This window comes from Amphiprion ocellaris, chromosome 13, assembly GCF_022539595.1.
Source record: "Amphiprion ocellaris isolate individual 3 ecotype Okinawa chromosome 13, ASM2253959v1, whole genome shotgun sequence".
In the NCBI taxonomy this organism is placed as follows: Eukaryota; Metazoa; Chordata; class Actinopteri; family Pomacentridae; genus Amphiprion; species Amphiprion ocellaris.
Window position 1 is genome coordinate 15857027 of NC_072778.1, and position 27922 is coordinate 15884948.

Genomic DNA, 27922 nt, shown 5'->3' on the forward strand with positions numbered 1-27922 from the left:
ATCCAATTTATTTTGTGATGGGATGTAATTATGTAAAAGCTACCATAGCCATGTTTAGTTCGCCTACTTAACTATTACCACACCAATTAAAGCTCCTGCTAGCTATTTGTAGCTGTTTTACTTCTTATCACATACCAATATATAAATATTTTAAATGAATGAGCAAGCTGTACTTGAAGTTTGAAGAAAAAAGGCATGAATATGCTTTTTAATTTTTCACATTTCAGTTGTGCTTTTGTATTGTCATTGTGTAGATATTTGATGGCATTTAAACGTTGACATTAACTTAAATTATTTAATATCTCAGTATAAAAAATAATTTACAATAGCATCCACGAAAAGGCCTAAAATGAAAATTGACTATACAGTGTATGTAATGGTCAGGCGGGGGACCGTGGGGGGGGGGGGCGTCTTATCACAATTTAGCCTAAAAAAGAATAACTGAAATTCTGCCTTTTCTTTAGGTTTTGGTGTGCCACTCGAAGAGTTTCAACTTTCCTACACTTACTGAAAATGTCTGGAGACGCCCCTGGATTCTGTATATTGCTCCAGAACGACACATTTTTCAGGTTTAGTGTTTTAATTTCACTGTTTTAGCAGCTCCCACCTGCCTGTCAGTGTCAGCAGCGTCGCTAGAGGTCATCAGAGGTTCACGCCGCCGCGAGCACTTTCCCCAAAACATTCCCTGCTACGTCACTGGCCCCGCCCCTCCCCGCCTCGTGCCACAACGGCTGCGGTTCTGTCAGCTGCACGAGACGCGCGGCATCTTGTCCCAGATATGAAAGCTGTCATTTAACGTTCGCGGTTGGTCTCGGTTCTGTTCACAGCCACGTTTCACCTGCCGAACACCGGAGAACCGGAGCCCGGTGCTACTTTTTAAACAGCGGCGTCAGAGTGCCGTCACAGCTGTGTATGTGTGTGAGCCTCCCCGGCGGCTGGCGCCCTTTGTGACTCTCTAAAGTGAATGGTAAGTAGCTTTACAGCGGGTTAGCTTGTAGCATCACTGCTAGGTTCGTTGTCAGTCACTGACCGTTGACAGACCAACACTAACAACCGATGGAAAAAGTGATTTTCTGCCAGTCACGGTCCGGTTCTCGCTCACTTCACCGACACTTTTCGTGATAGACATTTAACTGACATCCAGCCTGTTGTTCGCTGAAGTTGTTAGTTGTCTCTTGTTCTGTTTGAGCCTCGTGATCAGACGTCGGCTCGACACAGGTCAGCGTCCAACTTCTGGATCTGTGCCTCCTCTGTCAACATCTCACTAAAACCTTACCTGCTTCATCAGCACTCACTGAAAAACACTCAAAAAGGCATCTTCTGTCTAAAACTAATTACACGTTTTCTGTCAAAGTTGGATTGTTCAGCTCATATTCGTCTCCAAATGATTTTGTCTGGAAACCGACATCACTTGCAAATACACAAAACTTTAAGTCTGTGGTCACAGCACTGTGTGAAACTTAGATTTTTTTTCTTTCAAACTGTGTAATGGTGACAAAAAATGTTTGCAGACCCTAATTATAATCAACGCCATAGAGTTCGGAGTGATTAGGCTATATATATATATATTTCAGTATGCCTAATATTCTTTGGGTGATAAACCTTAAAATATTACTCTTATGAACGAAATCAAGCCATGTTGATGCATTATTGACATCTCTATTGAAATATAGGGACTGCAGTCACTTTTGAAAAGTGAAAAACTGCATTAAAAACGTGTGAAGCTATTTCAGCCAGTTAAAGCTACTGGTTTGCTCGCACAGACAACAATCAGAGGCTATTTTTTTTAAACATTACACTGATTTCTTTTTCCTTTGTTTGCTTTAAATTAGAAGTCAGGAGTCATTTTACCAGAGCTACTGTCACAAACATAAATCTTTATGGATTCAAGACTAAGATGGATGATAATGCCTTTCTGTGTTTTGTGTGTCATTTAAGAATATGAGCTGCCTTATTTGTTTATGAAGCTGTCAAATCTTCGCACCTCAGTTCAGTAGTGTCAGGTAGATGGTATTCTTTGATTATATCCACATAGTCCGTTGATATTTTCTTCTTGATCAGCTGCTTTCTTTTAAGACATGATTTCATGAGTATTTATTAGCCCTTTTGCATTGTCTATGTCTTGAAAAAACCATAATGCATTGCATTTTTGATTAATTTAGCTTGTTATGGTGCTTCTAATGTATTCTAGGTAATTTATTGAATACCTATAAACACAGGGAGAGTGAAAGAGGAAAGATGTGTATCAAAGGTATCCAAAAACGGCTGTTGTATAGTATGTGTGTTAGAATATTAGTCTACCCCTTGTCTCTATCCTGGTAAGTAAATGGACTATGAAAACACCAATGGGAACAATGTGAGTCAGCCCGGGACTTAATTTATTATTCTGTCCCTCAGCTAAAACAATTATTGGATGACAGAAAATTAAGAACAGCCTGGTCCAGGATTCTCAAATAGAAAATTTGCTGTTTCTTTTGGTCGTGTTCAAAAGGTCTTGTTTTGGATGGTTACTAGGACAAAGTATATAGACTCTTTCAGACTCTGGGATTTTTTAAAATTTATTTGGACTCTTTATCAGTGAGTCACTGATAAAGACATAATGTGTATATAAACTACGCTTATATACACATTGTGTCAAAACACTGATGATTTTTTGCTTAAACTATTAACTAATACATTAATAATTCTTAAACTATTTAGCAGATTAATCAGTAATGAAGATGGATAGTTGCTTCCCTAAACTATAAATTGAAAACACCTCCAAGTCTCTGTATAGAATTGTTAATTTACAATCTGTGCTATGACAGAAGTTCTGGTGCTGATATCCTTCAGGCTGTTATGCAAATCAAAACTGAGTTCACAATTAACCTCTGCCGGTTTGGTCAAGCCATTCTTTTAAATCAGGCTTTTCTTCATTCCGACACTCTTCCTGTAACTCAGCTCATCTGTGTGAGTGTGTTGTTTTCCCATGTACACAGAGTGCTATTAAATGTAGTGATTGTACATTTGACTTTGGAACAGTCATCACATTTGATGCACTTGGAGCAAAAATTTTATGTGAACATGGAGTTTCTCCTGCATAAGTTTGAGAGAGACAGGATTTACTTTGGAAAACATTGAGTCACAGATACCCAGCGGTGACAACCAGTGTCCCCCTGAGGGATAAAAGCCTTAGCAACATAATATATTCAAGAGAGGAAACAGGCAGAAGCTCAGATGATTGAAGCATGTTTAGACGCATTTGTTATGGATTGGGTTCTCTGTAACAACACAAACTGACATACAGCTGCACTTACCTTACTTAAAAGGCCTGTTCTTCCTCTGTTTGACTGAGAGTTGCTATTTTTTCAGGACATTGGGTGAATCTCACAGGTCTAGTAACTGATCTCTGTCAAGCAGGAATAGCACCAGTCAGCTGGCACATTGTCTTGTGAATGCCAAACACAAACAGTCACACTGAGTTCTTAGAAATCAGGCGGCCTTTCAGAAAAGGAAGGAAATGTTTTCTTGAGTGTCTACCTAAGAATCCAGCAATGAAAACTAACTTGTATTTGAGTGCTTATGCTGATGTTATTGTCCCACCCTGTCAGGCCCAAGCACAGAGACATGAGCTGGGCTGAGGAGGACTGGACGGTGGGCCTGTCTGGACGGGTTCTGCAAAAGGTGAAGGAGCTGCAGGTCCATCAGGAGCGACTGTCCAGAGAAAGCAAGCAGAAACAACTGCAGTTGGACAATATCAACACTAGCCTTGAGAAGCAAACTGTCAAGGTATAAACAGCCATGCTACTTTATAGCTTTCACCTACAACAATCAGCCACAACATTAAAACCATCTGGCTAATATTATTTAGGTCCCTGTTGTGCCACCAGAACACCATTGATCTGTTGGGCCATGGAGACAGGACCTTAGGGGGTGTTCTGTGGTTTTGGGTACTGGGATGGTTACAGCAGATACTTTGGGTTCTGCGGGTGGTGGGGTGGGGCCTCTGTGGATCAGGCTTGTTTGGGTGCAGATACTTGATTGGATTAGGATTTGGTGAGTTTGGAGGCTGCATTGATGCCTTGGGCTATTTGTTGTGCTCCTTAAGCAATCTCTGTGCAGCTTTTGCAGCTAGGACTGCACATTGTCGTGTTTGCACTGCTATCAGGGAATGTCATTGCCACTGCTTGTGGGAGATTCTTTGCCTGCAACAGTGTTTAGCTGATACATGTCAAAGTAACATCCACACAAGGTATCTTCCCCACAAATGCAAGAAACCAAGGTTAGCTGGCTGAACTTTGCATTGTAATGAAATGATCAATGTCATTCAGCCCACCTGTCAGTGGTGTTAATGTTATAGCTGATTGGGGTATATGCTACTGTTCCCCTAAAAATGAAGCAGTATTACAAATAACTGTAAAACATATTAAAAGCAGATATTCAGAATTTATGCTGTTGACGTTGATAGTGTGATGGATTTTGGGCAGGACCGGACAAAGTTAATGTTTAAGGGGCCGTATAATTTATCATGCTTCTTAGTGACACTTTATCAAAAGCTGGGCATTTTCCCCATTTCAAGCTTTATTTAAATATTTTTGTCTGGTTTGTTGTGCCTTTTATGCCACACAGTACATAAGTACAATGTGCTCTGACTGTAACTTAAACAGATTTTTTCAGTAAACAATTGTATAACCTTTCATCATGAACAGCTGCGACAGTGCAATTGAAAAATGTTGAATACTTTAGACAATAATCTTGTGTTGTATAAATATTGTCGTCTTTAGCAGTATTTATTTGTTTTCAGTTTTAAGTAAATCTAAAACTAATCCTTTTTCTCCCTCACTCTGCCAAGTATGAGGAGGTGCGTGGGGAGCTGCACTCTGTGCAGAGAGATCTCCAGAGTGTTCGGGAGGAGGCCAAAGCGGCCGTGACCGGCAGGGAGCGTCTGACCCAGGAGCTTCAGACCAAGCAGGCCCAAGTATGTTCTTTGGAGGGCCAGTTAGATGCTGCTCGTACACTCGGCAACAAGCTCACTCAGGAAATCAAAAGGTCAGTACACATGGAAATCATCAGGGGCGCTTCACTTCATTGTTTTACATTCTGATTCCGCACAGTAGTTCATAATAATGTTACTATGTTAAAAATAAACTCGGCAGTAAAAGGCAAATTTTTAAGTTGATATAAACTGAAAACTGATTTATATGGATTTTTTCCTGCCTGTGTATCTGTTTAATTAAGGTTTATGGTGCTGCAGTAACAGACACATCCTTAATCCATTTCACTGGACTGTGCTTGTTTTCTTTCTGAAATTTCTGTGTTTCTCTGCCCACACTGAAGTGTTTCCCTCTGTATCTCCTCCATCTCTCTGTGGCAGGCTGGAGGCTGAGCTGGAGAAGCTGCAGAACAGCAGCAGACCAGCAGATATAACTGTGTTTTCTACACCCTGTTGGAATACAACCTCGCCCTGGGAAAACAATGGTACAGACTCTTAGATTTATGACTGCTGTGTTTGTTCTCTGTGGGGGTTTCTTCTTCTCTCTTTTCATTCTAGCACTATATAGTTTAGAAAATTTAATGAAAAAAACACAAGATTCCCAAATGAGCAGAGAGTTTATAAATAAACTCCCTATGCTTTCCCAGCCCTTTACTCTCCAGGGACTGTTGTGTTTGTCTTTCCTCTTGTCACTAACACACTTGGTGATTCACTGCTGCTGTTCCTCTTCAACTTCGGTGATTCATTTAAGTTGAATCCATAATGCTGTGTTTTTGCCCTGTAGGGAGCAGACAGGAAGAGAGGTCGGGGCAGCGAGATGAAGGACAGAGCCGGGCGAATGTCCGAGTAAGTACCAGCATGTTCTTACACTGAGCTATGTGTATCCTAATCCAAGGTGGATATTAGCTGAAAGCTCTTCTCTACTTGGAGGATGTGTCGCACTTCATATTAGTGAAACAAAACTTCTCTCCTTCTTTGTTTAGTTTTGCTTTTATTATCTAACCATCTTAATTAGTTAATTGACTGTTTCCACCCTACTAGTCTGGGTAGCTAAACCTGTTCTTAAAACATGACCTACTGTGGCCATTTTGGCAAGATTTGCAGAGAATGACATGCTTGACTTTCCAAAACTCTCCGTATAGCTAATATGAAAAATCTGCTTAGTACAACTAGACTGCAATAGACGTAACAATTTTTTGCTCGATTTAGGTAGAGTTTCAGCTCAGAATATTTAGAACAGGTTACATAGCATCAGTGTCTACTGACTCATTGTTATAAAGTTGGTTTCATGCTGTAATTTACAATTTCGATTAGACTGAAGTGAAAATTGTAACTTTTCAACTTTTTTTCAACTCTCAGTCCGGTTTTGTAGTGGGGAACAGGGAGACTTCTTGTGTTTCAAAACTCTGCCAAGTGTCCTTTATACGTAGAGCAAAGTTGTTCATTTTGGCTTCACATTGGAGCCTTTACTGAGTTGAGTTTGGGTGTATTCATTGCGTCTTGGAGAGGGATTAACAGCAGTATTCTAACAGTTGCTCCTGGATACTCTTATGTCTGTCAGCTAGGTGAATAATTACGGATGTCATTGACAGTTTCATGAAAACACCAAATCTAACTCTAACCTTGAATAGATTTAAAGGACTGAAATATTTTACAATGTCACAAATTTGTACTTTTATTCTTAAAATAGGCTCAATAATTAACTAAATCAATTTGTAAATTAAAACTTGCAGTTGCAGAATTTCTGTTGCTCTAAGTCCCTCTGGTCATTGATTTAACCCCTTAAAAATAATTGCTGTGTATCAAAGATACATATGTAGAAATTCCTATCATTAACATAATCAATTTCTGCCCTAAAAGTGCCTAGATAACACACCAGCTAACATAGAACGCAAGAACTGTAAAATCTGTCTGTGCTACACAGTGGCAAGTTGTAATTTTAGAGTAATTCAACCATACATGCCTAAATACTGAAACGTCAGGGTGAAAATGCTCAGTCATGGTGCTGACTACTTATTTTGCACATGATTTATCAAAAACTAACATCATATGGACGTGTAAACAAGGTAAAAGAAAATGTAAAAAAAAGTTTACTGGAGAGGTCTTTGTGTTGAGAACTGTTTATGTAGGTTTGACTTTAGATAAACCACATTGCTATGTTTATGGTTATGAAGGAATTTAGGCCTGTGGAGGTCTATGGGACAGACCAATATGCTATATTAAACTGTATAGACTGCATTTATTAAATATGTTAACTTATTGTTGATTTTGATCTTTTCATTGGATTTATTTACAGCGATCGCAATAAAGTATGTCATTAAATTTAACCTGTAAAGAATTTCTTTTTAGATTTTGTGTGTACTTGTCGATAATTTACAGGTCAAACAGATGAAAAAGAAAAACAAAAGGCTTTTTGTGATAGTTTATCTGTTAGTTTTACATCTGGTTTGTGACTTATATCTCAGCTTCCACTCTCTTTCTCAATTTCTAAAAATGTGCTGGGGGTGCTGTAGAGAGTAAACTGTTTGCTCAGGACCTATCAGGAACAAAACAGATATTAGTCATTGTTAGTCAAATGCTGTTTAAGTCAAACTGAAAGATGTTCAGTCCTGAGGCCCTGATGTTTGTAAACTCTGCTAAAGTCTTCTTCCTAGTTTTGCATCATGTTACCTCTTGTGCTAACACTTTTTCCTTTCCATCTCAACCCTGTCTCCTTCCATCAGCAGCGGCTCCAGTTCTCGGACATGCCCACAGCTTCATTGCCACGACAACAGAAGAGCACACCACACCGCCACCCATCCGACCAATCGGACATCTTCTCCACTCCCTCGGCTGCATTTCCATGGGAACGGGACGATTCAAGACCAGCAGCCAGGAGACGACTTCCGCCTTCTCCCCAGACGCCATGCCCTGATGTCACAAATCAAGGCTTGTCGGAGCAGGGGAGTTGTGGGAAGGAGAAGGACCTCAAGACAGAGGCAGACAGTGAGTGATGAGTCAGTGATCACTATAGTAACATTGGCAGTTTTTAAATATACACACATGCAGCTCAGACAAGCAGTCTTTATCCTCAGGCAATAAAAAGTTAGCTGAATTGCTGAAAGAACAAGACTCAGCATATGTTGTTGCCTCTTTAGCGCCGTAGCCCTACACTGTGAAACAGTTCTCCAATTAATAAATTAGTCTTAAATTTTAAATATGTTTGTCACAGCTCAGATGCAAGCTTTTGCTGTTATCAATGAGATGTCGCTCCAAATAGGTTTCCCGGAGCTGCTTAAATAGTCATTGTTAACCAGCCTAAGGAATAGGAATAGCAATAGGAAGGCTGTTCTAGAGCCTGGGGGCCGCTGCAGCTGAAGCTCAGGTATAGCTGGTTTTGAATTTCTACTGAGCGATGCCCGGCAAACTCTTCGCTGACTAATGCTTTTTGGTGATGTGTGGTTTTTGAAACCCTAAAAGTAGATTGCTTTAGTTATTTTTCATTTTTGTTATTCCCAAAACATTCAGTAAAAAGAGGAAAACCAATAATATGATAAGTCTATAAATACACAACACTTCCCTTTCCCGTCTATGGACCTTAGCTCCAAGGCTGTTTGTTCACTACTAAAGACCAAAATAATTCAAAAGTATATAAGTTTCTTTTTTGCAAATGCTCAGTCATTTTCTAAAATAGCTAGGCAGAGACAAATGTTTCTCATCTGGGCATTAATAGTCTATTACTTGGGAAAGAAGTGCGAAATACATTGCAGTATCTGTGGTGATTTTGTCAGCACACATTAGCGAATGAAAAATACTCACTGACCTTTTTTATGACGAAAATAAAACTAAATCTAAATAAGAAGCAATTCCTCAAAATAATGACTACAATGAGATGTATTGATTTTTTTTGTCAATGAAAAAGTTAACTGATAATATCCAAGATCCTTGAATGGACTAATGAACTAATAACTGTTTTTACACAAAGTCTTATTAAGCAACCTGCAGCTTCTAATTAGTAAAGTGTTATTGGCTGTCAAAAGTATCTTTTGTTTTGTCTAGTTTCTTCTGTTGGAGCTTCTGTTGTACTACCGTGATTAAGACACGTGTTACGTCTAGTAACGTTTAGTGTCTGTTGGTAATATTTTACTGGTTCTTGTAAGACATGTTTGTGAACTAAACCAAACAAGATCTGGACAAGAAGCAGTAACAAAGCAGCTCAATAAGCAGGAAGGAGCCTATATTCATGAAAACATAAACTAATGTTACGTTATCAGGTAATGCATATGTAATATTAAATGATTGCTGACTTTCAATTAGAATAGATGCTGCTGTCAGAAAGAATGAGTCAGTTCTGAGATTAATGACAGAACTCCATCTGAAGCTTTGTCTAGATGTTTGCTAATGTAATAATAAAAATCTATTTTGAAATGATATATAAAACTAAAAAAAAAATAAATTATTGATTTTATCCAACTGTTCAGCATCTCACAGTAAACAGAATTGTACTGAACAAGTGAGAGAATCATCTGCTGAATGAGTTTCTGAACGGCAATAGAATAGAATAGCCTTTATTGTCATTGTACACAGAAAGTGTGCAGTGAAATAGAGCATCTCCTCCTAGTGCACTTAAGAAATACAAATATGCAATATGCATGACAGTAAAAATAATAAACAGAGAGAACAATAGAAGTCAATAGAATGCTAATGGTAGATGAACAGGATGGACAGAGACAGACTGGTTATGTTCAAACAGTCAGAGGTTGGAAATGGTATCTAGATTTATGAGGACAATCTGTATCACTGCAGAACAGAGGGAAACAAATAACCGTACAAGAAATGACAATTACACCAGTAACTATGGTAGCAGTACACAAAGATGACAACAGCTGCGGCCTACAAGTGCTTAATATATATAAAATTGTAATATACTATAATAAGCCTAATGTGTTTTTGATTTAAGTTGACTAAACATGAGTAAAACTAATAAAAAATTGGAATCAAGGATTAAAATTTTTACTAAGACCCATTTTAAATCAAACACTAAAACTAAACCTAGATCAATATTAAGTGCCAAAATAAATACAGTGTACTGCCCGTGTTCAGGACAGGAACACAACTCTAGCTTATTCATAATCTATTTAAATGAGGGACTTTGTTACTCAGTAAATTGGAAAGGTAGTTGTCATTGTGATCTTAGTCCATTTGTTTTGATGTGGTTTTTATCTCTGCTCGGACTACCTGAAGTGACATGATTGCCCTGAATCTCATGTGCTCTCTATAACCTCAACAACAGTTGTTACATAACAGGCTACGTAGAAATCACTGGCTCAGTCGGAGATTCCTCCGCCTGCTCCCAAGCCAGCTTAATGTAGAGTCGCTACACTTTATGATTGTGATGTAACACTCCTCTTTCTCTCAGCTCCACTATGTGTGTTTGCTCAGAGGAGGAAAGGGACAGGTCAGTGTGAAACAATAAATACCTCTTTTATCTGCTGGGAGACAAGGGGGAGGAGTGTTACAGAGTTTACTTTAGGTCTGCTTTTTTGTATGTTTTTACTGCTGTGTTTTTTTTATTATGCTCTTCTCCACTGTAACTCTTCAAGTCGCACGTATACATTCCAGGATTTTATTCTGAGTTGATTCATATTGGGATTGTAGGTGGCAAATCCCAGAAACAACTAGTTTGAGATAAGTAGTGCAAGAAATTGTGGTTACGTGTATGTCTTTGTAAGACAAATAGATACTAACACAGAATGTACAGTAGATGCCAAAACATTGCAAAACACATTTTTCTTAGGACAAGCCATGAATTGATTTTATCCCTGGCTTTGGAAATCAGCAGTGTGACACCCACAGGCCTAGTCGACGTGTATCATACAGAGTTAGAACAGCTGTGGTTGTCACTGAGCTCGTCCGTATGGATTGACCTCATTTGTAAAGATGTGAGCTGTGTGTTGCTGCTCTAACATTAACTGCTAATGGTCACTTGTCAGAAATCAAGATATACTTGCTCTTACCTACTATGCTTATTTTATGGAAAAAAAAATGGCTAAAGTGTGTTTTCAAAGTATTTCCACTCCCCTGTTTTCTCTTTGTCGCCCTCCACCCACTCAGTCACTGTTCAGCCAGTTCAACCTAACATTTCTGAGCAGTGTTTCCCACTGAAAGATGGCAATGGCAGTGATGCACACTGTGAGTAGTCACGACTGAGGCAAAACTTTTACGAACACTGGTGCAATTCTGTGAGGATTTAAAAGTGTCTCACTTATTAGAGCTGTTGTTTGCAGTTATAGTTGTGACTGTTTGTGCAGTACGCCTACTCTAAAATCCATACAGCATAGATTTAAAAATGGTGTAGATGCAGTGTGTTTACAGACTGTATTTACTAATTCTAACAGGACTTCCTAGTGTCCTTTTGCTTAATCTGCTCTTAAGTCCTCTGTTTGAGGCTTTTATATTGTCTTTTGTTGTTTTTTTTTTGCATTTCTTTATTATGAAAGGGGCTCAAGTAAAAAGATTTTTTGTTAGACCTGCTTCATACCTAGATTCAGTGTATTAACATTATATCTTTGTGTGTTTGGTTCATCCACCAGTATCCTTATCAGAAATGCGGCGGCGTATCTCTGCTCTGGAGGACGAGCTGTCTGCGAAGGCCAGCACATTGAAGAGCATTCAAAATGAAATGGTGCAAAGTAAAAAGGAGCTCGCTGCCAAAGAGCTCAACCTTCAGAAAATCCGTGATGAACTCAGCCTCGCACACACACGAATGGCCCAGGACAGTGAACGGGTAAAAACACACACTGCTACTGCTACTTCTGATGGTGCGACTCCTGCTTCTACGACTGAAAACAAATGAGTTTCATACCATTACTAATATTTTTCTGAAGTCCTGTTGTTTTAGCAAACAATGTGCGGTGGTATCATTTATCACAACATTGCTCTTCCCTGAAATATTGTCAGGAAAAGTTGAGCTGGAAAAACAGTCCCCTTTTTCAGCTGTGCTGGAAAACATCTAAAAGCCATCTGGGCTGCATGTGTAACACAGGGGAGACACTGCCAAACCTCCAATTTATTAATGCTTTCATGGCATTGGAATGTCTTTAATTATCATGAAATGATTAAACAAGATAAGTAAAAGTGAAACATTAACAAAACGCACCATGTAAAAGTGAGAGTCTTAGAAGTGACTTGTCTATACTAAGACACACATGTGGCTATAAATATGACCATTTAGATCTAAACCTTACAAAATGTGGGTCGTACTGACTGTGTTGTCTTTCATGGACTTATGCATTAAAATCTCATGACGTTATGAGCACAAAAAGGCTTGTTAATGTCATAGAGTTGTGAAGTGGGAGGGGTTATTTCAGGGGCCCCTGGTTTCAGAAGCAAATGTCGCATTAATGTTCCCCTTGGACAGTGCTATGTGACTAATAGTTGGACTGGACTGGGAACTCCCTTACACAAAATCTGGTTCTGTGGTTTAAAAATCAAAGTTACAAAGCACCACCCTGCCAAAAATCACAAAAACATGATTTCTCCTAAATAAAATAGCTAAAACTGGTGGCCATAACATAAACCTCTGTTATGTGAGATAACACAGCGTTTCCATGTTAAGTAGCATTAAGGATATAATTTTTTATTTTATTTTTTTAAATTCTGTTATCGAGTATACATTGTGTTTTGTGATGGCAGGCATCAGGAGCTGAGCAGAGGGTGAAGCAGCTACAAGAGGAGCTCAAGTGTCAGAGACAAAATGCTGAAAGCGGCCGACTGCAGCACCAACAGCGCACTAAGGAGCTGGAGAAACAGCATCAAAGGGTAAGGCTTGAAGCGGATGGACAAAGAACTCAGGAAGAGACTCGCTTTTGTTCCTTTCTGTTTGTTCCACATTACAGTTGAAGATAGATTTTGTGTATGTGTGTTTCCAGGATTTGGCAGAGCTTCAGAAAGAGAGGCAGTGTCTGGAGAGGCAGCATCAGCAGGAGGTGAATAAGCTCAATCAGGAGCTCCAGCAGGCTAGGACACTCCACAATGCCCTGCAGGCCCAGGCTGACAAGGTAAATACAAACAAAAGTACAAACATATTTACAATGATCTTCATTATCAAGCTCAGCTCGTTTTCTAATGTGCATTAATTTACATTTGTCAAGATAAGGTCTATGTCAAGACCAAAACAGAACTCTGTAGATACTGTTTATACTTTGGTTTTTATGTCTGTCCTGTTTTCAGCTATTTCCTCTGTCTCTTTCCTGCTTCCTCTGTTTTTCCTTGAACTTTTTTCATCATTTGTTCCCAAGTCAATAAACTTATCTTACTTCTCCCACACTTGCTTCTTGCCCTTGTTGTTTTCTCTCACTCTCTGTTTCACGCTCTTGCTCTCTCTTTTTCTGTTTTCTTTTCTCCCCACCTGCTCTCCTCTCCGCTTCGTCCTCCTCTCCCCTCGGTTTCTCCCCAGCGGAAAGGTTGAGCGGCGAAGGTAATGACAGTAAGACTACGTTTGAGCAAAATGCTTTGGTTATGGAAATGCGAGACAAACTCCTAACTTGTGACTTGCGCGTGAGAAATAGAGTTTTCTGGGAGAATTGCATGAAGGAATGACTGCGGGATGAGGGTGAAGATGGATGGAAGATTGGTTTGAAGTGAGGCATGTTGCATGAATGTAGAGAAGGGCGAGTGTGTTTGTGCTTGAAGGGTTTTTTTATTTGGTTTGATTTAATATGAAGGAATATAGTGCCATTTATATTTTATGAGCAGAACAATAATACAGATTATAAACTGTCATGCAAAAAACACATTTCCTTGACTTTATGTGTTTGTAAGACCTGGTGTAAACATTCTCAACAATAGCCCTTCATTCTATCCACAGTGTTCAATAGTACTTTACTGTAAGCTCTTTGTAAACTGCACAGTTGTTATTATCTTATATCTGATAAGGCTACAGAGAGTAAACACACAACAGAGGCTCAGCTTCACGTACGTCAGTAACATTTAATAGCAGATAGTCAGCAGTTCACAGTGAATTTTGTGGAATTAGCATTTTATCTTTGGTTTGCACATGCATGTAGTTTCGGAAGCAGTTTTTATATAATTTTGTTGATACTCCCTGAGTTTTAAGTTTAATCTCCATTTTCTTTAAATGCAGCAAGTGGGTTGATTGAAATTTCAGTCAAACAGCAGGTTGCTACAGGCCTGAAGAAACTCTCCAAAACAGGAAAAGCAGTCATTTCCAAGAGCATTGCTTCCTCTTCACTGATTTGATTGGCATGCACATGCATTTTTTTTTTGTTTTTTTTTTTACTAGTGTTATGTTGGTACAGGAAATGCACAAAAAAAATTTAAACAAAAAAACAGTCCGTGATACTTCTGTCAGTAGTAATGTTTACTTTCTTACGCTACTTGTGACTTTAACTTCTGGCTTTCCTTACAAAGCCAGTATTGGTGCCGGAAGCTGTTTAATTATTGATCACCATAAAAAGTGTAAATATTTAAAGAACAACACTGGATTGCTATTTGTCCTCGATATTTGCCACCTTTTTTCTGAATCACTACAGTTTACATGTTGCTATTCCAGCATGACATCCAGGCATCATATGACCCAGGGACTAAGAAACTTAAAAAGATGAAGAAAGTAACACAGAAACAACCTATTTGTTGGATTAATGAAGGTAATGAACGGGATAAATAATGTTGCACAGTGCATTACTATAATTCTATAATACTATAATGCTAAGACTATTCATATGTGGAATGACAGGAAACCATGCACAGAATTTTATGAGAACTGGTGGGAAACCAATCAGCTGAAGTCTCTGTTAGTTTCCCTAGAGAGAAGGACAATACACTAGACACAGCTTATGCTTGCTATTGATCACTGATCGCTGCTCTGCTTCCTGTGCCCTCCACTTGCCCTGGTCCCTTCACCTAAAACAACAGCCATTCATTCCTTCTTTCTTGTTTCTGCTGACCTCCTACATTATTTCTTTCATGAATCTTTTCGTCGAGCCTTCTTTGAAATGAGTGCTCCTGTTTTCTAGCAGCTAATGAGTCATAATTTCCTCCATCAGCTGTCTCTCCAGAAGCAAGCACTGGACAAAGAGCTGGACACTACAAAAGAGAAGCTGAAGTGGACAGAGGGACAGCTGAAGGAGAGCCAGAAGAGAGAGACACAAACACAAGCCAAACTGACGGTAATGCAGACACGCAGTGATTATCCAAAGTCAAAGTCTACATTTATCAGTTATTCACTAGCTGGGCAGTTGGTATATAGTAAACTCCATACATTTTTAAACAACATCTTAATGTGCCATATGTCAGTCTACTATTTTTGATAATGTGTGAAGTATAAATAAATAATAAGTTAACCGTGGCTTCTTCAATCATTCAGCTGCAGCTTTATATTTTAGTAATATAATATATTAAAGTATATTTATATGTAGTATAAGAAAGAATTTCATAGAGCAAAAAACATTAGTTGTCTGATTTCTATATTTTCAAAAAAATGAATTGCTTCCCCTACCAGTCACTTATGCAACAAACAAACCTCATTTTACTTTCAGAAATATCCAGGTGTAAAATACTAAGTCTGGATGGCGAACTTCTGAACATGCAAACAAGAAAAGTGTCCTTCTGCATCAGAAAGTCTTGTTAAAACTGTACGAGGGCAGAGGAAGTTTAATACTCCTGGGTTGCTTGTGGCAGTTCATTAAATGTGGACCAGCTTGCAACATAAGTACTAATGCTGCCTCCATCTACAGCTTGTTTGTCTGTGGTTTGTTGCTGTTGTGACACTGTTTGTGTGTGGTTCACAATATGTTGTACATGCACAGCTTTTCCTTATTTGGAAGTCCTCTAGGACAAATACAAACATTCCAGGAACAAATATTAAGATGGAAAATTTATACCCTTCCTATATAGTTATTAGTAGCTTAGGTTTAATCTGATGTTGAGCAGAGCACTTCTTTTAGATTCCTAAATAAATTTAGTCCGTATGGGTGAGTCTAGATCTAAGTTTAAGTTGACTGGATTCAAACCTCCTCATTTGATTTTTTTTATCGTTGATTTAGGAAGCGGTGCGTGAGGCGGAGGGTGTGGCAGTGAGTCTGGAGCAGAGCCGGAAGAGGGAACGAGCTCTGGAGGAGGAGGGGAAGAGACTGGAGGAGGAGCTAGCTGACGCCCTGCGTCTCATCAAAGAACTGCAGGGTGAGCAGTGAACTGTTGGTGGTGGAACAGATCCATGAGATTTATTAGTCATGCAATAAGTACTGATAATAATTATGCAAATGCTTCCTGTTATTGGACTAGAGTTTTTGTAGAGAGAGTTTGTTTTCTCTTGCCTCGCTCCACAGGAAGGTCAGAGGTCAGGCATTGATAGGGATGCATTGTCTTGCTTACAGATGCTGCAGCAGGACAAATACTGTAGTTGACATAAACTTGAACAAGTGACCTCTGATGGACTCACTGTAATAATGCTACCCTGTAGAATAATTTGTAATTTTGTAGAGGATAAAATAGGGAAATTTGTTATTTAGCAGGAAGAGTCACAAATGTTGTGCTTGCTATTAATATACATAATGCAGGACATGTCATGTTAATTTCCTGCCCATGTTAACCCAGTGCTGCTCCCTGCTGGTCAGTGATTCGTCAGCCATATAAATATGCATTTAACTGTTTAAGTAATGCATGTGCTTATATAAAAAAAAAGAAGATAACCTCTTTTTTTTGTGCAGAAAACAAGCAAAATTTTTTTCACATTCTATTTTTTGTGTCACTTTCCTTTTCACTCCAGAGCAAAAATCTGTTTCAGCACCCCCTCTGCAGCCTGTCCAATTTTGCCCTGTTGGACAGAGTTTCTCACCTCAGTCTTCCTTTTCTCATCACCCTCGACCGTCATCCAACTCCAAGAGGCCTGCTTCTACCCCAGCTGAGCAGAGGAGGGAAGAGGAAGAGAATGTAGATGCGAGAAGGGCAGAAATTACAGCATCTTACCCTTCTGACAGAGAACCAGGAGAAGGAATCGACTCTGAACACATCACTGTCCTTATCTCCTCAGACTCTGAGTGCTTGCAAAGAGCAGGACACAGAAGAAAAAGTAATGAAGAGGATAACAGGAGTAGAAATGAGTTAATAGACTGTGATATGTCTGGGGCAAGCAAGAGCTGTTCCACTCACTCTGCTGTCAGTGCGCCAATCAACTCGTCTGTAGATAGTGATAAAGTGATTGATCCTGAACGCTCAACTCTGGCACAAAGTTCAGTGCTTTCTGCTGAAAAAACACGTTCCCTAAAGTCTGAGCAGATCATCCACTCTGAAGACCTAAAGAGAGAGAATGCCATGCTGCGCTCAGAGATCCAGGATGTACGTGACGAACTCCAGAAACGACTTGAAGACCTTGAAACTCAGCGACGGGCCGAGGCAGAAACCAGGACCCGCCTCAAACAGTTGAGCCGCAAACACAGCAGTCAAACTGTGGAGAGGAAGGAGAAAGACAAGGAATGGAAGGCACAGCTGGACAGTGAAAAGGCTGAGACAGAAAGGCTGAGGAGGACCATAGGTACTTTGGAGGCAGAGATGAAGAGAGTAAAGGAGGAAAGAGACAAGATGGAGAGAGAGGAGTGGGAGGAGAAGAAAAACCAAGCAAAAGAAGACAGAGAGAGTGAAATGATAGAGCTAAATATTCAGCTGAAGAAGCAGCTAGCCGAGGTGAAATCCCAGCTGGCTTTAGAACGAGAGGAAAGAAAAAGAGAGGAAGAGGAGAGGAACCAAATAACAGATACAGACAGTGATGTGAAGATGGCGCTGAGTATAAAACTGGCAGAACTTCAAGCTGAAGTAGAAGAACTAAAGCGCAGAGGAAAGGAAGACTCACAAGAAGAGGAGAGACTCTCAGCTGTCAACAGCCCGCTGACGTATCTGACTCTCCATGATGATGAGCTCAACTCCAACATTGTTTCCTGCGATGGCAAACTCCTCCCTTCACCAGAGCAGCATCTCCTCTTCTGCCAGTCCACCAACCAACGCAACATGCTTGTGTCTCAGGCAACAGCAGACATCCAGGAAAAGCGAACAGTGATTGATGCTGAGCATTCACTTCTGTCAGATGAAGTTCAAGAAGTGGCCTCTGACCCAGAAAACGGCAAACAGAACTATCTTGGAGGGTCTTCTCCATCAGACCTCCAGAAGGAGGAGCTTGCTGCTTCCGATCTTGCCAAAGAGGTGGAACATCTACAGAAGGAAAAGCAAAAGGAGACAGAACGTGCTAACCAGTACCAAGTAAAACTGGAGGCCCTGCAGAACCAGGTAAATAGTGCTGGATACACAGGTCCAATCATGAGGTTTGTCCAGCCTACAGCATCACACTTGGTTATCAGCTCAGTAAAATATCCCAACAGGCACATATACAAGGTTTTGATCTCCATTTTTTAACTCCTGCTGTGTGAAATGCACACAGTTGCCTTTAGTCATGTGTCACTGTTTATGCTACATGTCACATATTGCATATTGATCCTTGATCCTTGGGTTCAGATAGTAGGTATTGGTATTTCAAAACTGAAGAATAATATTAAGGCACTATTACATAGATATATTTTTAACTAAATAAGTTTTTTCTCAGTTTTAATGCCCCTGATGAGCTTACAGGCAAAGACTTTACAGGGGAGAGACTCAAACTTAAAGAATCCGCAATAGAAATCTATGAGAGTATGAAAGTAATGCCAAAGATGGCCATCGTATGACACATATCCTGCCCCCTTCTCAAGAAGCCAGTCATCTTGTTGTTGTGAAGTTGTGCACATGCTTAGTATAAGTATAATCTATAGGGAAAGATGCATTTTACACCTAATTTGGGGCAAAATAACAAAATGTTTTAAGGTTTTTGTTTTTCAAATTTGACTGGTAATTCTATACATGCAGTTTTTATATACTGATGACAACTAAAATTGCAATTATAGCCCCCATCTCTCCCCATTCTTTTAGATAGGGACCTGATCTTATTAGCCTTAAATAACTGGCCAAGGGTGTTATCAAGATGGCTGCCAAGAATGACTTTGTTACAGACAACAGTCAGAAAAAATACGTGGAAAAATATAGCAATTAATACATACAGTAAATACAGAAAAGTCCACAAACACATACATTTATTCCAACATCACTGCTGTAAATTGTCTCCAAAACCATTGAAGGAGTGAGTGAGGAAAAGTTCCCTGAAAAAGGGGACCTGGTCAAATTGCACATCGATTAAAACTCAGTAGCAGATGGAATAGAAGATCCCACGTATATTTGATTGTGCCTAATCCAAGGAGGAAAATTCACAGTCCTCATGGAAGAAAATTAGACTTGGTTTACAAATGGCATTGGAAGTAAAGTAAAATGACCTTAGCTTTCTGTGTGATGCAAATTTACAAGTGGTGAAGACAATTTGAATTTACACCACTGACTTCACTGCATGGCTTCACAATTTTTCCTAGTAGGCATTTAGTTTTTAGACCAAATTAGTAGATATTAGCTACTATTAAAACTGACTCATAAAGAAGGTAAGCTTTCATAAGAAGAGCGATGCTTGTATTTCATTTTTAAAAATACAGTGTGTGGGAGCTGTTTTTTAAACGTAGTAAAGTACAGGCTGTGGGGGCTTATTAGCTGTTTCTCTTCAGCATTTTCTTTATTCCTTCAATCTTACTTTCTTCTCAGGTTACACGTCAGACCCAGCAGCTAACTATGGCCTTTGAGAAGCAGAGTCAGCATATCTCAGGCCTTTTAGCCGAGTTGCAAGAGAAGGAGAGCGCCCTCCTCAGCCAGGGAGAAGAACTGCTGCGATGTAAGCAAGCGCTTGATGTACTGAAAAAGGAAGAAGAAAAGATGATGGCCAAAGACGTGGAGGAAGAGAAACAAAGACAACAACAAGATGAAAAGTTGGTGGAGATCTCAGAGAGCCATCTGAAACAGGAAGAGGAGTGTCCTATCACCCACCACACTGCAGACTCACTGGCAGATGATGACTTGAATTTACCGAAAGATGAAAGTCAACCAACAACTAGGACACATATCGCTGAAACAGCAACACCTAGTAGCAGTGAAGAAGAAAATGAAGCACGATGGTCAGGAGAACAACATCCAGACTCTGGAGACTTTAACAAGACACAGAGTAACCATGACTCTGCTTCTGTGAAGGCAGATAATCAGAGCCGTCAAAATGGAGGAAAAGCAGACCTGGTTACAGAACTACTTGCTCTCCAACAGGAGAATCAGCTGCTGAGACAAAGACTAGAGGATTTGACCATTTCAGACTCCAGGAGCCCAACTTTGCAGACCGATTGTGAAAACAGAGAAGCCCCAGACAAGCAAAGCCGAGACAGAGGAGATGCTGCTATGTCCTGCTTGATGGAGCAGAAGACGTCTAATGTACCGAACGACGTCATAACTGAGGAACTGCAGTCACTACAGGAGAATGTGAAGAGGAGTGAAGATGAAGGACACGATCTAGAAAGAGAAGATAGAACCACACAAGCTGAAGAAGATTTAGACGAAGTGTCTCAGGCCCACATCAACCACCTACAGCAACAGGTAGAAGCAGCAGATACACTCAACATAGTGATGTGACGTGTCTTACTGAAGAAGAAGAGCAAAAATATCTTATTTAGTTAGTCATGCAGAGTGGAAACTTTAATTAATCTTACAATGTAGAGATTGAGAGTCTTTAATAGGAAAATTAATTAACATTCTGTTTTTTAGTTCAACAGTAAAGGAAAAATATTTATCCGGTTCCTTTTATACAAAATTGTCAAAAGTTGTTTTAATTCATTGGTGAAGATTGACTTATGACGTATGTTATTGTTGCTTTTTCTATGTTTTAGTATGTGGGCTTTGTCTGTTTTATTCACTCACTTCTGTCTTTTTCCCTCATTTCCAGGTGGAGGCGCTGCAGATGCAGGTAAGAGCTCTCACTGAGGAGACCCAGCAGAAGGCTGAGGAGCTTGAAGTTTGGAGACTGGCCTCCCAACCAGCCCCGACATTTGACCAGTTCCTTCAAAGCACAGACGCCCAGCGTGAAATACAAGAACAGACGACCCAGAACCAGGCTCAGACTGTCCAGGAACCCTCGCTGGGTACTCAGAAGAACCAGGGTAGCATCACTGTCATCAGAGAAGATGAGTTATTCCTCAGCTGCTCCTCCAACAAACTGCAATCCCGCACATTATTCTCCAGGTAACATATATCAGCACCAGAGATGTCAAAATATGGCGGCACTTAAGATCCTACCATTTTTGTGTAAAATGCACAAGTTCATTATATATAGTATATGCATTTGTACAGTTTAATGTATGTCTATGTAAAGGTCTTTTGTGTCTGCTGGATTTCAACTTTGTTTCTTGTTTTATCACAAGACTTCAGAACAGCAATGTTGTGGAACCAAACCCTCTCCATCCCTCTAAAAAGACTGCAGCACTTCAGGAATACAATCAGGACACTGCCAAGACTGACCAGGTGATTTTTTTTTTAAAACCCACACTCACTTACTTACCAGACCACCATATTTTTCTTCAGGCTCTTTACATCAAGAATATTTCAGTAGAAATCCCTCACTAGCTAAATAAATGCAGCACATTTGAGGCTTACCGGTCCGTAATTTCCTGAGAATTTCCTACAAAGATTCTTGGAAGGAAATGTATAATTTGGTGCAAATTATAGGGAAAACAAAGAGTGGTTTAAATTGGTACACTTCAAATTAAATAATTCAAAATCATTGCCAGTGTAACCCAGAGAGTCTTTTAGTCAGTGCACAGCATTCAGTCTGTCTACACAGAACCATACAGCTCAACATATATTGAGCAATACCTTTTTCAGTAATAAACAGTTAATGACTGAATGTGTATTCAGTTATATATGGAACTTTTCCTGTTTTCCTTATACTGAGTATCAAATTACACAGTTTTAATTCTTTCAAGAAGAATTCCAAAATAATTTTTAGGATATTAAATGTCTGTGAATTAAAGCATTGGTACTTTTGCATAAAAACTCAAAACACCAGTCTGACGTAAGGAATATTGCTCTGGTTTTCAGTTTTGACTTTATGTGCACTCATTTTTGCCTGTTTATTTAAACATTAGATCTTCAATTCCTGTGTTTTGTTTCTTCACTCAGGAATCTGAAAAAGAAAACCAAGAGATAAACTTCCTACAACGGTCAGATGCATGTCCAACGCAACACAAACTGAAGAGAGACACTGAACTCATCCAAATTTCATCAGACAAAATCTCTCAACAGCACATAGCCAAAGATCTCCACAAGGTCTCAGGACCAAATCTGACCAGCGGTGGAAAACCTGAGACCAAGACAAATCCTTCTAGAGCAACCAATGAAATAAACACAATCAGTAATTGTCCAGAGAGAGGTGTCAAGTTGGAAATGAAAAATGTCAGCAGTCAAACAGAGGAGAGCTTGTGTCCTTGTGGTGTAACAACAGTATGTGCAAACACACAGACTGAGGAGGAGGAAGAGAATGAAGAAGAGTTGGTGGATTCCCCTCCTGTCCCTCCTGTCCCATTATCTGAAGGTACGGCAGCAGAAGACAAAATGTTGTTTTCAGGTTCTTTCCCCATCCCGGCTGACCCGGCCCGACTGGCTGAAAGAATCCGCCGTAACAGGACACAGTTGTCAGCTGCCTTTGATGACACGGAGTATGAACCTTATGGCCTGCCAGAAGTCGTCATGAAAGGTAACTTTATTAGCTGTGGATCTGTGGAGTGAAAAGACTGAAAATGGTCAATCTAAAGCATCAGACTGGAGTAATTTTTGGTTTGTGCTAAGCTGAGTAAAGATAAAATCCTTCTCACATCTGAATCTTCCCACTGATTCCAGCTTACAAGCTTTAAAACCACTAGCTGCTTAACAGACATAGTTGGTAAACAAAGCTGAGCGTTTAAACTGCTAACGAGCCAGATATTCTCTTCAGCAGGTAGAAGAGAACAAAAACAGCTACAAAAGGAGAGTATTGTACCTTTATTAACCAGCTGGACACAGAAATGACTCTGAATTAGTTATTGTGTTGCTATATTAAAGTAAATGTTGAGTTCATATCCCCCATGTGGACAAATATGATGTTTTTGCAAGTGGAAAGGAATAGAAGAAATAGGTGTCTTGTTTTTTATTCTCTAAATAATTTTCTTTTGACAGAATCAGACTAGTAGTTTGTCCTCCTTCATATCGGAGTATTTATTGCATTAATACCGTTAAATCATTATTATTGTTGTATTAACAAAATTGTTATTTTTATGGGAGATATCAGATTCACACTCTGGAAATCAGTCTAATCAAAGGAGCAGAATTAAAATCAAACTCCACTGAGAACATGAAGAAAAAAAAACGTTTGAGTTCAAGCTTAGGCAGGATACAAAAATGAACAATATGGCACATTTGTTTTTGTGTGTTTGTGTTCTCAAGTATTATTTGATACTGTCTCTACAGAGTTTAAACTCTGTCAAGAATAAGTCATTGGTTTAATGATGTTTGTGGGTGCCTATCATAACTAGAAGTCTCCAAATATAAATCTAAGTTTCTTCAGTTTTTTTCTCAGTTTCTTCTGTTTATATTTTCACTATTTCTGTGGTTTCACTTTTAGTTGATCTGCTGTCAGATAATCCTTTCATTTATTTGTGTCTCCCCCTCTTTTCATCGTTTAGGTTTTGCTGACATCCCCAGTGGGCCGTCATGTCCCTACATTGTGAGACGAGGTTTGTTAGGCACAACTGTTGTACCTGCCGCTCACAAAGACACTGGAGATGAGGAGGATGAGACGGATTAAAACACAGCAACAGGTAATCTGTGGAGACTGTCCCTCAGATTTCGTATTGTATTTACTAGTGATAGCATTGAGTAATAAGAAGTTAGCTTGACTTTACTGAACAGTTAAGAAGTCTGAATAGGTTTTAATACTTTAATGAAACATTATCAGACGGTGTTCATGTTTTGAAAAGGCCTTAACACTTAGCAAAGTGAATGTTTGAACTTTATATTTCATCGTACGTGAGCATCAAGCACATCAACAACAATCAATCAAACAACGTTGTGGTTCACTGTGGGTAGTTCACTCTTTAAATCCTCTTTGTCAGTGATAAAATCATGGTTATGTAGAGAAATAAAAAGGAGAAGGGACACAGATTGAAGGCATCTACTAATGGGACAAAAATTAGTCCAGTGGAGTGTTTTGACTTGCTTAAAGGAAGATGCTTTCAGTCCTCTTTTTGTTAACATATCATATAAAAGGCAACACTGTTTGTTCAACTCAGTAGTTTCCAATTTTCCCAGGTAGTTTACACACACACAGCAAGGTATTTATTAATTTCTAGTAATCTTTACAAACAAATCACAGCACAGAAACATACATTTTTATTTTTTTTTATTAAATATAATTTCCTCAAACAGCTGACCACTGTAGTTTTTAGTAAACATTACTCAAACAGGAATAAGTAGTGTTTTGTTAGGACTATTTTTCAGTTACTGATTTTTTTTTTTTTACCACTAGTGCGTATTTACATTAACTGTTTAGATAATTTATTATTCATTCATGCTTCCATTAATAATTATTCATTTTTAATGGAAAAATAGTAAACTAGTGAAAGTATTGATCTTTATCCAGTTGCAGCTTCTGCGATGTGGTGATGCACTTCCTAAAGCACTGTAAAATATATGTCTTTGGGCTGTAGATTGTAAACTTAACAAAAAAATAATAATTCACCACAGAGTCACTGTCACCTTTTTGGCATTTTATTTCATAAACATTCATTAAGTTATCAAACAAATAATTAACAAAGAAATGAATCATTAGTTAGCAGCTGTAATGTTCATGTTTATTCATAATCAAGGAACAGTCAAAAGTTTGACTCAGTGATAGTTTTTAGTCAGACTCTGTTTTGATTTTTTGTCTTTTAACAGGATTTTTGACAGAAAAATTAAGAAAATCTCTAGGCTTATCTGCAAATACATTAGACACATCACCACAAAAATCTTTACATCAAATGAAATTATTTCATTTGGTTATGGTTATTTACGTTCTATTTAAGAATATAATTTGTATGGCTTACTTTTGCATGTTTGTGTCTACTGGCAGTGTGCACATCTGATGGGAAAACCTGATCACGGTGGTTTCTCGATGAACCTGAGTGATGGACAACAGCAGCTTCAGAGACTCGAAGCACTTCAGACTTTGACACAAACACAGGACCAGTTTAAAAAGCTACGATCAGCCATGGACTGCTGTACACGTGTGTGCAGGTAACTGGGCCTGCACTGACAGAATAAACACTCCACTGTGGATCCAAAATGTTTAAATGGTCACTAGTTTATCCTCAAATTACTGTGTGGAGACTTGCCCATCACAATGCTGCCACTTTTCACCCACCTGTATATTTATGTACAAGAGGTGGTGATTTAGTGATGCTCGTTGATGTTTCTTGAACCACTTTTCCAAAGGGATTGTTTAGTTTTTTGAAACTCAGAAGTAACTTATGCCTATCCTCGGCTTACTTCGAATGAAACAGTGCCTGGTTGATGTTTTTCTAAACAAGCACTTGTCAAGATAAGTTTGACTTGTTTTCCAAAAGGGTGAAGCCAAGAGAGGCCTGTTGTGAGAACATGATATATATTTTCATTTTTTTAGCTTCTTGGGGTGACTTATTTATGGACACTTGAATGTGTTTTAGTTGAGGGACGTTTACAAAAAAATGTGTGAAAGCTTAGTGAGTGTGTGTGAAACAATAGCTGTGAATATGAACATGTGTGTCGTCATCTTGATGTTACTGTTTGTATATGTGTGTGGGAGAGAGTGGGGTGAGCACATGTCTATGACTCAGTCTAACCTGCACTGGTTTCCGCTCCATGTATGGTGATGCACTCTGCTCCCGTTCTCCTTCCTCTCCTGCTTTGCTTCTCGGTCCTACACTAACAAACTCTCAGTGGTTAGTTTTAATTTATTTTACTGATGTAATTGTTTTTTTTTGTTTGTTTCGGGGTTGTCTTTGCACATATGCTACTGTGCCATAGCCCACATTCTCACATTTCTACACACTGTAGATTTAACAGATGAGTTTGAAATGGATGTTCAGTTTGTCGATTGTCCTGTAGCAGCAGATCTCACCACTCTGCTTACATATAGTCGATTAAAGGATAAATTCACATTTTCCCAAGTCTACGGTACTTAAAACCATATTCACATGCCCTTGTGTGCATCAAAAGAGTTACTGGTTGTTGAGTTCCCTTTCAAAAGCGATTTCAGTGTAAATAATGGAGAGCTAAATCCACACTCTTCGATCGTAAGTTCAGCAGAAGCTAATATGACGCTTGAAGCAACTGAGTTAAGGCTTAGTTACATCAGAAAGTGGAACTGCACAATTAACCTTTGCGTCCCTCTGGAATATTTGTGATACAGCAGCTATACTTGCAGGGCTTGCTGGTGAAACGACCAGTCAGTCACAGCAGCTCCTGGAGATTTTCTGTTTTATCTCTCTTTTAGTCTGTTTACACTCTTGACATTTAATTCATCAACATTTACTGAGGAGGGACAATGAAGCTCTTAGTTTGGGGGTCGACGGATTTTGTGTTTTCCAAGTCCTGTACAAAACTGATTATTTGTAGTGAAGGAGATTTATAACTGATCCTAGAACTATTATACATTTAAAAATACAACACAAATTTAGAATAACACCACCCTAAACACAAAACATTGATGAAATTCCTTTGCTTATTAATGTTTTGCACATGTTTATTTTAAAGACATTTATCTTTCAGTGTCTATAGGCTATATCTTGTATGGGGAACTAGTCAGATAGATAAAGAGAATTGGCTACATTATAGTCAAAGTAGCATATCTTTAATTTTTTTTATTGGGAACTTGTACAAACAATATGATACTAATAAACAGAAAATGCATAATGATGGATCAGATAATTGGCTCTTTTTCTGAGAAATTCCTAAACAGTTGGTTTGAAAACTTGCTAGCTAACATGGCTGCTGATGTAACAATAAATTTATTCTAAAATTGTATTTGTACCATCGACTCCTGTCTCGTAACTGTCTGCAAACCATGAATGAAATTGAAAAGTGCAAAACAGCTAAAAAAAACCCCAAGGTTTGTGTTCTCTGGTTTGGACAACGTGTCAGCTCAGAAGGTCGGCATTGTGAAAGTGTCTTATCTTTGGTCTACAGCATCAATTTGTGTCAAAGTTGAATTATATAATCTGTAAGAAACCCCACTAACTGCTGCGATTCCGGTGGAATGATTTGTTAAATAATGATGCCATCAGACCCTTTAGCCAAGTGGGTTTCTTCCAGAGTTGGTCTTTACAGCTCTGAATTTCCTCTTTATGTTTCTATTTCTATGGTCAGTCTTTTCTTGCTGAACCCTGGTGGACTGACTGAAACAAAAGGGAATTTCAAACTAAAAATACTAGCATCAGAATAGGCCGACTTAAACTGTCCAAATTAGGTTGCTAAAGTTTCATTAATTACACTGAAACTGCTTTCAGGAAGGCTCTCTGTGCATCAAGGGGAATGATTGAAGTGGAGTGTTTTTGGTTTTTAAACTTAATTTGTATTGAGAGGTAGTCGCTCTCTGCTGGCTGTGGATTGTTAGAACACAGTAGACATTCAAGAACGTTCAGGTCCTGAATCAATGCCATTTGCCTGTCATGTTGACAACCTCACACACACCAACACACACTTCACCTCCCTCTCAGCTGCCTTCGTATCTCTGGGATTTGTTGTCTTTTGGCGGTGAGAAGGGAATCTTCTTGTATATTTTTTGCCTTGTTTTGAACACTTTTATGTGAATGTATCTGTATTGTGTTCACGGCTAGAATAAAAGGCTTGCTCTTAATTTGAATTTTGTCTCTCATTGAGGGCCTTTGAGCTCGAGTCGGGCTGTGCGTTTTGAATTTTGTGCCGTGATGTTCGGTCTGTCTGGTCAGCTCTGTGTGAGGA

At 39.1% G+C, this 27922-nt stretch overlaps 1 protein-coding gene across 2 annotated transcripts; it reads left to right on the plus strand.

Moving 5' to 3' along the window:
• The first annotated feature begins 727 nt into the window (after positions 1 to 727).
• si:dkeyp-115e12.6 (centromere protein F) lies at positions 728 to 27818 on the plus strand. 2 transcript variants are annotated; one of them, XM_023282001.3, is made up of 18 exons: positions 728 to 967; positions 3591 to 3768; positions 4832 to 5028; positions 5354 to 5457; positions 5757 to 5818; positions 7696 to 7957; positions 11545 to 11738; positions 12647 to 12772; positions 12883 to 13011; positions 15019 to 15141; positions 16018 to 16153; positions 16740 to 18250; positions 19640 to 20512; positions 20859 to 21154; positions 21334 to 21433; positions 22091 to 22664; positions 23629 to 23763; positions 25056 to 27818. In XM_023282001.3, the coding sequence occupies exons 2-17, from the start codon at positions 3607 to 3609 to the stop codon at positions 23748 to 23750; spliced, it is 4971 nt and encodes a 1656-aa protein (XP_023137769.2). In that variant the 5' UTR covers positions 728 to 967; positions 3591 to 3606; the 3' UTR covers positions 23751 to 23763; positions 25056 to 27818. The 2 variants fall into 2 exon arrangements, with proteins under 2 accessions (XP_023137769.2, XP_023137770.2); XM_023282002.3 differs by having other exon boundaries at positions 7699 to 7957.
• Positions 27819 to 27922: the final 104 nt, after the last annotated feature.

What these genes read in the sequence shown, in the direction of transcription:
- si:dkeyp-115e12.6 (XM_023282001.3), top strand. Translation starts at nt 3,607, where the DNA reads ATGAGCTGGGCTGAGGAGGACTGGACGGTGGGCCTGTCTGGACGGGTT. An exon ending in TGCAGGCCCAGGCTGACAAG is followed by an intron (nt 13,012 to 15,018) that starts GTAAATACAAAC and finishes TTCCTCCATCAG; the next exon opens with CTGTCTCTCCAGAAGCAAGC. An exon ending in TGGAGGCCCTGCAGAACCAG is followed by an intron (nt 18,251 to 19,639) that starts GTAAATAGTGCT and finishes CTTTCTTCTCAG; the next exon opens with GTTACACGTCAGACCCAGCA.